Source organism: Carcharodon carcharias, chromosome 11, assembly GCF_017639515.1.
Source record: "Carcharodon carcharias isolate sCarCar2 chromosome 11, sCarCar2.pri, whole genome shotgun sequence".
Classification (NCBI taxonomy): Eukaryota; Metazoa; Chordata; class Chondrichthyes; order Lamniformes; family Lamnidae; genus Carcharodon; species Carcharodon carcharias.
This window is the reverse complement of record NC_054477.1, coordinates 6,105,362-6,118,884: the sequence shown is the minus strand read 5'-3', so window position 1 is coordinate 6,118,884 and position 13,523 is coordinate 6,105,362. Positions and strand designations below refer to the sequence as shown.

Here is a 13,523-nt window from a genome sequence, read left to right as displayed (position 1 = left end):
TGCTGCTATCAAGCAGCACTTACTCAGCTGCTCACTGACACTCAGTTTGGGTTCCACCAGGACCACTCAACTCCTGACCTTATTACAGCCTTAGTCCAACCACAGACAAGACAGCTGAACTCCAGAGGTGAGGTGAGAGCGACTGCCCTTGACATCAAGGCCACATTTGACCAAATATGGCATCAAGGAGTCTGAGCAAAACTGCAATCAGTGGGAATCAGAGGGAACACCCTCCACTGGTTGGAGTTATACCTTGCACAAAGGAAGATGGTTGTGGTTGTTGGAGGTCAATCATCTCAGACCTGGGACATCACTGCAGGAGTTCCTCAGGGTAGTGTCCCAGGCCCAACTATATTCAGCTGTTTCATGAATGACCTTCCCTTCCAATATAAGGTCAGAAGTGGGGATGTTTATTGATGATTGCACAATGTTCTGCACCACTCGTGACACCTCAGATACTGAAGCAGTCATTGTCCATATGCAGCAAGACCTGGAGAGCATTCAGGTTTGGGTGGACAAGTGGCAAGTAACATTCATGCAATGCAAGTGCCAGGCAATGACCATCCCCAGCAAGAGAGAATTTAACCATCTTCCCATGACATTCAATGGAATTACCATCATGGAATTCCCCACCATCAATATTGTGGGGGTTATATTGACCAGAAACTGAACTGGACTAGCCATATAAATACACAGTGACTACAAGAAAAGGTGGAAGCAGGGAATTCTGCAGGGGGCGTAAATAACCACCTGACTCCCCAAAGCCTGTCCACCATCTACAAGGCACAAGTTAGGTGTGTGATGGAACACTCTCCACAACCTGGATAAGTGCAGCGCCAACAACACTCAAGAAGCTTGACACTATCCAGGACAAAGCAGCCCACTTGACTGGCACCCCATCCACCACCTCAAACATTTTCTCCTCTAACACCGACACACAGTGGCAGCAGTGTGTACCATTTTTAAGATGCACTGCAGCAACACACCAAGCCTCCTTCGACATCACATTCCAAACCTGTGACCTCTACCACCTAGAAGGACAAGAGCTGCATTAAGTTCCACTCCAAACCACTCACCATCCCGACTTGGAACTTTATTACCATTCTTTCACTGTCACTGAGTCATAATCCCGGGATTCCCTTCCTAACAGCCCTGTAGGTGTACCTGCACCACATGGACTGCAGCGGCTCAAGGCAGCAGCTCACCATCGTCCTCTCAAGGACAATTAGGGATGGGCAATAAACGTTGGCCTAGCCAGCGACGCCACTTCCGTGGAAGATTAAGTTAAAAAAGACCCCATCTGGTTCTCTAATGTCCTTCAGGGGAGGAAATCTGTCGGCCTTAACCGGTCTGGCCTATATGTGACTCTAGACCCACAGCAATGTGGTCAACTTTTAACCGTCCTCTGAAATGGCCTAGCAAGCCATTCAATTTTATTCAAGAAGGTAACTCACCACCATCTTCTCTTGGGCAATTAATGATGGGCAATAAATACTGGCCTTACCAGCCATGTCCACACCCTTTGAATAAACAAAAAACCGAAGTAGTTGGGGTGCTACACCTGGCTGCATTTCCTCTGTGCTCTGAAGAGGAAGAAAACACATCTGATTATGTTTCCTACTTCTGTTCACTGTCCCATGCTTGCTACTGAAAAACACAGACACAGGACACCAGTGAAAAAGATCTGATGTGATGCACTTCCATAATGATGAGTAGCCCACTGACACACACACCCACTGTCAAGAGCGAAGTTCTGAAAGGCCAGCAAACCTGTGGAATTGTATCATGGCAACAGCCAGCTACTTCCGAAGTGGGGGAGAAAGAAGAGAACGAAAGAGAAAAATGGGGGCAAGATTTCAATTATGAAAGATATTAATCAGGTTCAATTATGACACAAATGTTACAGAAATAAAATGACAAGGATTACTGCATAATAATGCAATAAAATTTGTTCCATTGTGCCTGGTTTAGCACATGTGCCCTATACAAAACAGAAAGTACTCAGCTCTAACCTGTGGAAGCACAACTTTTTCAGATCCTCTGTGTAGAGTGCACAGATTTCATTCAGAGGGTCCTGCCGCAAAGGGCTAATATCAGGCAAGTTCTCATTCCATGACTCCTGCCAGGGTTCCAAGCTTTCTTCAATACTCGCTAAGATTTTTTTATCATGAGGAGAGCCAATCTGAGCTCCATTTTCCCAATAAACCTGTCAGATAGGACAGAAATAACATCTTACTGTTAAATTTAAATTCAGAGAGTCTACAGAATGTTCTGTGTTAGAATTTTGTCTCGTCTGTTGGCTATGGAAAGGGGAGGGAGACCCCCTTTCTCTCTGTTTCTAGTAAAAGGCACAAAACCACTTTAGCGTTATTCATCCTGACTTAAAGTCTCGTTCCTTTTCTGCTCCACCACCTTCCTGAGGTCACTTTTGGTAAAGACTGAACCAGAGGCAGCACAAGTGATGCGGGATCAGACCACGGCTCAAACTCAAAAATTTGGTTTCCTGCTGATGAAGAGTTATTGAAAACTTCAGCAGCGAATTATAAATTTTTTTCCAAAAAAAATGTTGATATTTAAAGTGATTTTTGATGCCAGCTTTCCATTATTTCAGCTGTTTCCAGACAGCTTAATAACAAATCACACTGTCCAGTTCAAGATCAGATGTGGGAACACTCAGCCAGTGTGGTTCTTCTCAAAGGATAATGAAGCAAAGGCAGTGATTTATCTATAAGAATTCCTGTAGTTTTACAGGAAGGACATTAAGAAAAGCTCATAATCTACAAGTGGGCTGTCATCTGACAATCTAAATGACCACTGTTTAAAAAAAAAATCCTGGTTCAAGTTATGATATGGCCACTTTATTTTTATTTTTGAAGGCATGGGGATGCTCACTTTTGCCAAAATGTAGTAAAAAAATTTATTAGGTGTTATTGAATTCTACCAATTTTCAATCAAGAAAAAGTGTCATCTTCAGACGAAGCAAATTAGCAGACAGGGAAAAATTGGACTATGGTCTATAGAGAGAACTCTAAAGTCGTACATTCTGTCCTCATTTCTATATATTTCCACGATCATGGCAAGTAATTGTGAACTTGTCAAGCTGCAATTACACCTTTCCAATTTTACATATCCAGTGGATATCTTGAAAATATGCAAAATATAGTGTCAAACATCCACTTTATCTGGGAGAGCATGCCCCTCACTAAAATTAAAAGTTAATGGTGTACAGCATACCCACTTCTAGAATTATCAAACCACCATCTGTTCCACAGGAAGATGTATATTCCAGGCATGCAGTCATTCAAAATGGCATAAACAACGTTCTGTTCCACTTGCATGCATGCACGGCAGTTACAAGGCAAGAGTTAAAACAGGATTAGAAAGCAGATTCAGATAAAACTGATTCTACAGCAAAGGAATTGGACAGCACAAATCAAATACGAACATAAATGGCCAAAGAAGAATGGAAGATTACATATACAAGAAAAAATAAAGGTGATGAGGGGGAGGGGTGGTAAAAGAGAAACAGAAAGAATAAAAACGTGAGAAGACAAATGACACAAGCGTGGGGCAGAGAAAAGGAGAGCTGCTGCTTTCAAAAATTGGGGAAGAACAGACAGGACATACTGCAAGCCATCAAAATCTTGAATTTAAGAAATCTTCCTGCACAAAAACAGAAAAATGTTCAAAACTATGGAAATGTTGGCAGGTACGCGAGAGCATAACACTGTATCTGTAGCCAGAATTTTCTCCCCCTCCTTAGCTGGGTTTGGAGTGGTGCGACGGGGGTAATGGATAAAGCAGCCCAACCCTGCTGAAAACTCATTTCAGGCAGAGAGACCAGAAAAATAACTGTGGTAAAACTATATTCCACTAGCTCGACTCAATATCTTAATTTCACCATGCCCAGATACAATTGGGCAACCGGACTAAAGTCATTGTCTAACATTTCCCCCATAACAACCACCTGAAACAAGACCTGACTATTCTGCTTTGAATTCTGGCCTTTTGTTTCTGTACGTCAAGGGGTATAAAACATATATGTCAACTACTCACAAATCCTGCACAAAGCACTCTGCAAACTGATCAGCCATGTACTGCACCATACCTTATAACCATTGTCTTGTTTTGGATTATGTGATGCGGTAATCATCACACCAGCTGCAACACGAAGCTGCTTAACAGCATATGACTGGAAGAAAAAAAAATTTAGGTCATTGTCAACAAATGGTTAGCTGCCTTTACTACCTGCTTTCCCATCTCCATTCTTCCTGCATCTTCCCACAAAAGAAATGAGGCATTTGTTAAAAGCAGTAATACAGAATGAACTAAGTTGAACTCCAGATGAAAGTCACTGCCCCGAAATGTCAAGTCTGTTTCTTTCTCCACAAATGCCACCTGACCTTTTTCCAGCATTCTCCCTTTTAAATTCCTGGTTTCCAGTATACATAGTACTTTGAAAGTATTCCAGTTGTGGCCGAGTCCCATGCTGGCATTGGCTGTAGTGATTTGGACTAGTGTGTAGAATGCCTGGAAGCAATGCGAGGTTGGATAGGAAGGGCTCCTGCTCTGAGTCCCAGTTTGAATTCTCCAAATATTAAAAGCTGCAAAGTCCAGAGTGAAAAAAATGCCATTTCACTCATCAAGATTGTCCATTCAAAATCAAGTCAGTATATGATTATTTGATAATGGACTTTTATTGTCTCCCACCTAGTGATCACCTGCTTTAAGAAACAGTAAGTTCCTTCATTTCCTCCTGAGGAAGAAAAAATGTTGAACAGTGCTATTAAGGACAAAATCCGGAGAAACTTCTTTTCCCAGAAAGTGGAGATAATGTGGAGTTCACGACCATAGGGTTAGTTTCGGTGAATGGCATTAATGAATTTAAGGGAAAGCTACATAAACAGGGAGAAAGAAATAAAGGATATGCTATTGGGTGAGATGATGAGGGGTGAAAGGTGGCTTGTGTGCAGAATAAACACAGACATAGACCAGGTGGTTGAATGATCTGTTAGTGTGCTGTAGATTCTGTGTACAGGAACCATGAGAATGTTTATAGAAAGATGGCAGGGCTGTATGCAGCCCAGCTGGGATAAAAGCTCAAACACACTAAAGCATTCCTAGATCAGATAGTGCCATGGATGCAGAATAAAAGATCCCCATACACTGCTTCAAGAACATCACTTGGCTGCAGAACATAGTCAATGCAATAATTTCCCACTTTCAAAATCAACCACCGAGTGAGATTGCTAGCCGAGTGTCAGTCAGTAACAATTTAGGGGATAGTTTCATATAATGACCTCACCTCCCCAAGGTACTGGATGAAGCCAGTGATATAAGTAAGAGGAGACTGTCTTCTTTATAAGATGGGTTAGATTTGAACCAATATTCCTGCAATGAAAGGTCAGAATCTAAACCGTTGTGCCACAAACTCCCACAAATTCCAAGCTTGAAGCTTTTTTCCAAAAATCTGACATTAGATTTATGAGGGGTCCTTTCTGCTAATCCAAGCATGAGTGTATCAGATTCAGACACGCTTGCTGTAATCACAGCCAATTCTTACCACAAATGGTGTTGGTACATATGTAGAAAACAGATACACAGGTATATCCTTTCCAAGGAAGACAGCAGCAGTCAACCGAGCAAGTCTGCAATAAACAGTAAGAAAATAATTTCCATGGCATCAACCATCACATTACACCATATTATTAGAAATGGTCTTGTAAAAGGTCAACAAGATTCAGCTAGTCACAGAACTATCCGCACCAGAAAAGATCTAGGTTGGATTGAATTAAATTGTTTTAAAAGGCAGGAACTTCACTACTATTCCACACATTCATTAATTTTGTTGTCCTGTCCAAAAGTATTAAAGGATGTGTATCAATGGCAGGTAGCCATCAGTTCATTTAATGGGCAGAACAGGTTCCAAGGGCTAAATGATCTACCCCTTTTCCCCAAGTTCAAAATATGACAGACTACAGTACAACACTGGAAGGTCATGCAATGAACATGAATGAAATTGAACTTGAACTACTAATGGCAGTCTCTCCCAGAGTATAGAAAAGCTTGGCCTATTGAACCATAGGCCTGAATCTTCTGGTCAGCGTGCAGGGGTGGGCCCTGCTCGCCGATGCGTAAAATGACACACGGTGATGTCGGGCATGCGTCCCGATGTCACCGCACATCATTCCAATCTTCAGTTCAGCAGGCACGCACCGGAGTTGGCTGTGCATCCGCTGAACTATCAAAGGCTTATTAAGACAATTAATAATCTAATTACAGAATTACCTGGAAAAACTCAGCAGGTCTGGCAGCATCGGTGGAGAAGAAAAGAGTTGACGTTTCGAGTCCTCATGACCCTTCGACAGAACTAGGTGAATCCAAGGAAGGGGTGAAATATAAGCTGGTTTAAGGTGTGTGTGTTTGGGGGGGGGGGGCGGGTAGAGAAGTGGAGGGGGGTGGTGTGGTTGTAGGGACAAACAAGCAGTGATAGGAGCAGATCATCAAAAGATGTCACAGACAACAGAACAAAATAACACATAGGTGTTGAAGTTGGTGATATTATCTAAACGAATGTGCTAATTAAGAATGGATGGTAGGACACTCAAGGTATAGCTCTAGTGGGGGTGGGGGGAGCAGGGAGCATAAAACATGTAAAAATATTTAAAAACAATGGAAATAGGTGGGAAAAGAAAAATCTATATAATTTATTGGAAAAAACAAAAGGAAGGGGGAAGAAACAGAAAGGGGGTGGGGATGGAGGAGGGAGGTCAAGACCTAAAGTTGTTGAATTCAATGTTCAGTCCGGAAGGCTGTAAAGTGCCTAGTCGGAAGATGAGGTGTTGTTCCTCCAGTTTGCGTTGGGCTTCACTGGAACAATGCAGCAAGCCAAGGACAGACATGTGGGCAAGAGAGCAGGGTGGAGTGTTAAAATGGCAAGCGACAGGAAGGTTTGGAGTCATTCTTGCAGACAGACCGCAGGTGTTCTGCAAAGCGGTTGCCCAGTTTACGTTTGGTCTCTCCAATGTAGAGGAGACCACATTGGGAGCAACGAATGCAGTAGACTAAGTTGGGGGAAATGCAAGTGAAATGCTGCTTCACTTGAAAGGAGTGTTTGGGCCCTTGGAAGGTGAGGAGAGAGGAAGTGAAAGGGACAGGTGTTACATCTTTTGCATGGGCATGGGGTGGTGCCATAGGAGGGGGTGAGGAGTAGGGGGTGATGGAGGAGTGGACCAGGGTGTCCCGGAGGGAACGATCCCTACGGAATGCGGACGGGGGGGGTGAAGGGAAGATGTGTTTGGTGGTGGCATCATGCTGGAGTTGGCGGAAATGGCGGAGGATGATCCTTTGAATGCGGAGGCTGGTGGGGTGATAAGTGAAGACAAGGGGGACCCTATCATGTTTCTGGGAGGGAGGAAAAGGCATGAGGGCGGATGCACGGGAGATGGGCCGGACACGGTTGAGGGCCCTGTCAACGATCGTGGGTGGAAAACCTCGGTTAAGGAAGAAGGAGGACATGTCAGAGGAACTGTTTTTGAAGGTAGCATCATCGGAACAGATGCGATGGAGGTGAAGGAACTGAGAGAATGGGATGGAGTCCTTACAGGAAGCGGGGTGTGAGGAGCTGTAGTCGAGGTATCTGTGGGAGTCGGTAGGTTTGTAATGGATGTTGGTGGACAGTCTATCACCAGAGATTGAGACAGAGAGGTCAAGGAAGGGAAGGGAAGTGTCAGAGATGGACCACGTGAAAATGATGGAGGGGTGGAGATTGGAAGCAAAATTAATAAATTTTTCCAAGTCCTGACGAGAGTATGAAGCAGCACCGAAGTAATCATCGATGTACCGGAGGAAGAGTTGTGGAAGGGGGCCGGAGTAGGACTAGAACAAGGAATGTTCCACATACCCCATAAAGAGACAGGCATAGCTGGGGCCCATGTGGGTACCGATGCTGCCAGACCTGCTGAGTTTTTCCAGGTAATTCTGTTTTGTTTTGGATTTCCAGCATCCACAGTTTTTTTGTTTTTATCTCTGTGGTTGGCAATCAGCTGCGCGCCCGCTCGCACACAGAGGGGAGAAAATTCTTCCCATGGAAAAGTTATAGCACAGAAAGAGGCCATTCAGCCCATCATGTCTGTGCCAGCCAGAAAAAGATGAAAGAAACTAGCAGCTCATTTAATCCCGCTTTCCAGCGCCTGGTCTATAGCCTTGCAGGTTACAGTGCTTCAGATGTAGATCCAAGTACCTTTTAAATGAGTTGAGCGTTTCAGCCTCAACCACGGATTTAGGTAGTGAATTCCAGATAACCACTATCCTTTGGATGTAAAAGTTTTTCCTCATGTCCCCACTAATCCCTCTATTAATCATCTTAAATCTATGCTTCCTGGTAATTGACCCCTCAGCTAGGAGAAACAAGTCCATCCTGTCTACCCTATCTCAGCCCCTCAATTTTGTACACCTCAATTAGGTCACCCCTCAGCCTCCTCTGTTCTAAGGAAAACAACACCAGCCTATCCAATCTTTCTTCATAGCTGCAATTTTCAAGCCCTGGCAGTATTCTTGTAAATCTTCTCTATACTTTCTCGAGAGAAATTGTGTCCATCCTGTAATGTGATGACCAGAACTGCACAAAAAATTCCAGCTGTGGCCTAACCAGCATTTTATACAGTTCCATCACTATATCTCTGCTTTTGTATTCAATACTTCGCCCAATAAAGGAAAGCATTCCGTATGCGTCCTTTACCACCTTATCCACCTGTCCTGCCACCTTCAGGGACTTGTGGATATGCACTCCAAGGTGTCTCATTTCTTCAACCTCTCTCAATATCCTCCCATTTATGGAGTATTCCCTTGCTTTGTTTGCCCTCCCCAAATGCATTACCTCACACTTTTCCATTTGTCACTTTTCTGCCCACTCAACCAAACCATTGGTATCATTCTGGAGTCGACAGGTGTCCTCTTCACTATCAAGTACATGGCCAATTTTTGTCATCTGGAAAATTCCTAAATCATACCTCCTACAATTATGTCCAAATCATTAATATATACAACAAATAGCAAGGGCCCCAACACTGAGCCCTGTGGAACAACACTGGAAACCATTTTCCATTCGCAAAAACATTCTTTGTTTCCTGTCACTGAGCCAATTCTGGATCCAACCTGCCACCTTCCGCAGTATCCCATGGGATCTCACTTTCCTGACCAGTCTGCCACATGGGACCTTGTCAAGTGCCTTACTAAAATCCATGTAAACAACCACTGCACTACCTTCATCAATCCTCCTTGTTACTTCCTCAAAAAATTCGATTAAGTTAGTAAAACACGATGTTCCCCTAACAAAAAAAACACGCTGACTGTCCCTGATCAATCTGTGCCTTTCTAACAGTTTATCCTGTCTCTCAAAATTGATTCCAATAATTTGCCCACCACTGAAGTCAGACTGACCAGTATATAATTTTCTGGCCTATCCCTTGTACCCTTTTTAAATAATGGTACAGCATTTGCAGACCTCCAATCCTCTGGTACCTTGCCTGTATCTATTGAGGATTGGAAAATGATCCTCAGAGCATCCACTATTTACTCTCCGGCTTCCTTTAACAGCCTGGGATACAATTCAACTGACCCTGGAGACTTATCCACCTTCAGGGATCTCAGTGGCTCCAGTACTTCCTCTCTCTCACAATGCTTATTGTATCTAATATTTCACACTGCTCCTCTTTAACTAGAATGTCTGCATCATCCCTCTCCTTAAAAGATGGAGACAAAGTGCTCATTGAGAACCCTGCCCACATCTTCAGCATCAACGCACAAGTTACCATGTACATCTCTGATAAGCCCTCCCCTTTCCTTAGTTATTCTCTTGTTCTTAATGTACTGGTAAAACATCTTTGGGTTTTCTTTGATTTTACCTGCCAATATTTTTTTGTATCCTCTTTGCTTTCCAAATTTTTCCATTTTTACTTCACCCCTGTACTTTCTATTCTTCTCTAGGCTTTCTACAGTATTAAGTCTTTTGTGACTGTCATAAGCTTTCTTTTTCTGCTTTATCTTGGACTGTATGCTTCTGGATAACCGGGGGCTCCAGATTTGGCAATACCATCCTTTTTTTTGTGGGGGCTGTGCCTGTAGAATCTCGCTTTTGAATGTCTCCCACTGATTTGGCACCGTTTTCCCTTCCATTAGCTGTATCCAGTCCACTCTCGCTAGCTCACCTGAGCTTCGTAAAATTTGTCTTCCCCCAATTTAGAACTTTCATTCCTGTTCTATCTTTGTCCTTTTCCATAATGATGCTAAATCGAATTATGTTACGGTCACTATCTCCAAAACATTCCCCCACTGCTACTTCATCCACTTGCCCAGATTCATTTCTCAAGACTAAATCTAGAATTGTGGTCCCTCTCGTTGGGCTTGTTATGTTTTGGCTAAAAAAGTTCTCTTGAAGGTAGTTTAAGAATTTTGCGCCCTCTGTGCCCTTCACACTGTTCATATCCCAATTGATATTAGGATAGTTGAAGTCCCCAGCTATTACTGCCTTATTGTTTTGGCACTCAGAAATCTGCCTACATATTTGCTCTTCTAACTCTTACACTATTTAGGGGTCTATAGTACACTCCTAGCAGTTTGGCTGTCCCTTTTTATTTCTGAGCTCAACCCATATGGCCTCATTTGGTACAAAAACAGAAAATGCTGGAAAAACTCAGCGGGTCTAACAGCATCTATGGAGAAAAAACAGAGTTAACGTTTCGAGTCGTTATGGCTCTTCTTCAGAGCTAAAGAGAAGTAAAATGTAATTAAATTTATGCTGTTTAAAGGGGGGTGGAGCAGGTGAAGTTGAATAAAGGCCAGTGATAGGTGGAGGCAAAGGAGAGATTGCCAGAGATGTCATGGACAAAGGGACAAAGGGGTGTTAATGATAGTGATACTGGCTAAAGGAGGTGCTGGAGGCAGCATTAAGGTCGGAGAGCAGAACGTGATAGTGGCATGACAAGGGTAAGCACTCTGGAAAGAACAACATGAACAAGTAACAGATGACCCTTGTGGGGGTAGGGGATGGTGGTGGGAAAAAAGATTAAAAATAGGATAAAACAATTAATGAAAATGAATTTAAATAAAAATTAAGAAATGAGAATGAATATTGAAAGAAGGGGATATAAAGGGGGTGAGGATGGAAGACAGTTCATGGTCAGAAGCTGTTGAACTCAATGTTAAATCCAGGAGGCTGTAAAGTGCCTAAATGGAAGATGACGTACTGTTCCTCCAGTCTATGTTGGGCTTCATTGGAACATTGCAGCAGGCCAAGGATGGAACTGTGGGCATGAGAGCAGGGTGGGGTGTTGAAATGGCAAGTGACAGGAAGGAAGGCCTGGGTCATGCTTGATGCCTCATTTAGTATATCATCCCTCCTCACAGCTGTAACTTATTCTTTAACCAATAATGTTACACACCCATCTTTTAATCCCCCTCCCCATCCTGGAGTCATGTCATAGAAACACCTGTCTGTTCCCCTGACTAATGAATCCCCTATCACCATAGCTCTTCCTTTCTTCCTCCCCTCCAGTACAGCTGAGCCATTCATGGTGCCACAAACTTGGCTCTGACTGCACTCCTGAGGAACCAGTGCCCTCACCAGTTTCCAAAACAGAAAACCAATTTGTGAGCAGGGCCTCAAGGGACTCCTGCACTACCTGCTGAGTTTTCTTGGACTGCCTGGCATTCACCCATTCCCTCTCTACCTCCAGGCTCCTAAGCTGTGGTGTGAGCACCTCCCTGAACATGCTATCCATGTAGCTTTCAGCCTCACGGATGCACCACAGTGACTCCTGCCGCCGCTTGAGCTCTGAAACCCAGAGCTCCAGGTTCTACAGCTGGTGACACTCCCTACACACCTGGTCGTCTAGGACATCAGGAGCATCCACGACATCCCACATTTTACAGGACACGCATTCCACTCAACCGAGCTGTCCTGCCACGACTTCAATTTATTTCTTTTACGTTAACTTTATTTTACTTTGGGTTACTTCTATTAACATTATTAGATTTCAGAGTTTGGAGTGGAAAGCAATCATGCAGCTTATGGTAATTTTTGTATTGTTTTGACCACTCTTGGATCTGATTTAAAGGAAAGGAAAGAAAGATATTGCAAGGGCCCCCATCTTTGAACAGCACTCACCTCTTGCTACTACAGCTGCTAGTCACTTGACCTCGAGTATCATATCCAATCACAACACCCCGCTGCTTTAGGTCTGTGAAGCACTTCTCAAGATACTTAAATAAACCCTGCAAAGCAAAAAACAAACTTTTAAACAAATTTCCTCCAAGTAGCAAGCTATAAATTTTAATTCAATAAAATCTAATAAGACCATAAGACTTAGGAGCAGAAATTAGGCCATTCGGTCCATCGAGTCTGCTCCGCCATTCAATCATGGCTGATAAGTTTCTCAACCCCATTCTCCTGCCTTCTCCTCGTAACCTTTGATCCCCTTACCAATCAAGAACCTATCTATCTTGGTCTTAAATACACTCAATGACCTGGCCACCACAGCCTTCTGTGGCAATGAATTCCACAGATTCACCACTCTCTGGCTAAAGAAGTTTCTCCTCATCTCTGTTCTAAAAGGTCTTCCCTTTACTCTGAGGCTGTGCCCTCGGGTCCTAGTCTCTTCTACTAATGGAAACATCTTCCCCGCGTCCACTCTTTCCAGGCCTTTCAATCAGATCCCCCCTCATCTTTCTGAACTCCATCGAGTATAGACCCACAGTCCTCAAACATTCCTCATATGTTAAGCCTTTCATTCCTGGGATCATTCTCGTGAACCTCCTCTGGACCCTCTCCAGGGCCAGAACATCCTTCCTGAGATACAGGGCCCAAAATTGCTGACAATATTCTAAATGTGGTCTGACCAGAGCCTTATAAAGCCTCAGCAGCACATTCCAGCTTTTATATTCTAGTCCTCTCGAAATAAATGCCAACATTGCAGTTGCCTTCCTAACTACCGACTCAACCTACAAGTTAACCTTAAGAGAAAAAAAAACAAAAAAACTGCGGATGCTGGAAATCCAAAACAAAAACAGAATTACCTGGAAAAACTCAGCAGGTCTGGCAGCATCGGCGGAGAAGAAAAGAGTTGACGTTTCGAGTCCTCATGACCCTTCGACAGAACTTGAGTTTGAGTCAAACTCAAGTTCTGTCGAAGGGTCATGAGGACTCGAAACGTCAACTCTTTTCTTCTCCGCCGATGCTGCCAGACCTGCTGAGTTTTTCCAGGTAATTCTGTTTTTGTAACCTTAAGAGAATCCTGGACTAGGACTCCCAAGTCCCTTTGCACTCCAGATTTCTGAATTCTCTCCCCATTTAGAAAATAGACTATGCCTCTATTCTTCTTACCAAAGTGCATGACCTCACACTTCCCCACATTGTATTCCATCTGTTACTTCTTTGCCCATTCTCCTAACCTGTCCAAATCCTTCTGCAGCCTCCCCACCTCCTCAATACTACCTGTCCCTCCACCTATTTTTGTATCATCTGT

General features: G+C 43.5%; 1 protein-coding gene across 2 annotated transcripts in view; it reads right to left on the bottom strand.

Annotated features, from left to right (window-relative positions):
- pgm2l1 (phosphoglucomutase 2-like 1) overlaps window positions 1-13,523 on the bottom strand; it is a 122,513-nt gene that overhangs the window by 65,414 nt on the left and 43,576 nt on the right. Inside the window, exons 3-6 of one of the 2 annotated variants that reach the window (XM_041199923.1) lie at window positions 12,167-12,273; window positions 5,564-5,648; window positions 4,109-4,192; window positions 2,013-2,206 (exon numbers count right to left, since the gene is read on the bottom strand). In XM_041199923.1, coding sequence (XP_041055857.1) covers window positions 2,013-2,206; window positions 4,109-4,192; window positions 5,564-5,648; window positions 12,167-12,273 — 470 coding nt within the window. The remainder of the gene's footprint in view (window positions 1-2,012; window positions 2,207-4,108; window positions 4,193-5,563; window positions 5,649-12,166; window positions 12,274-13,523) is intronic. The other variant, XM_041199924.1, reaches the window with a different exon arrangement.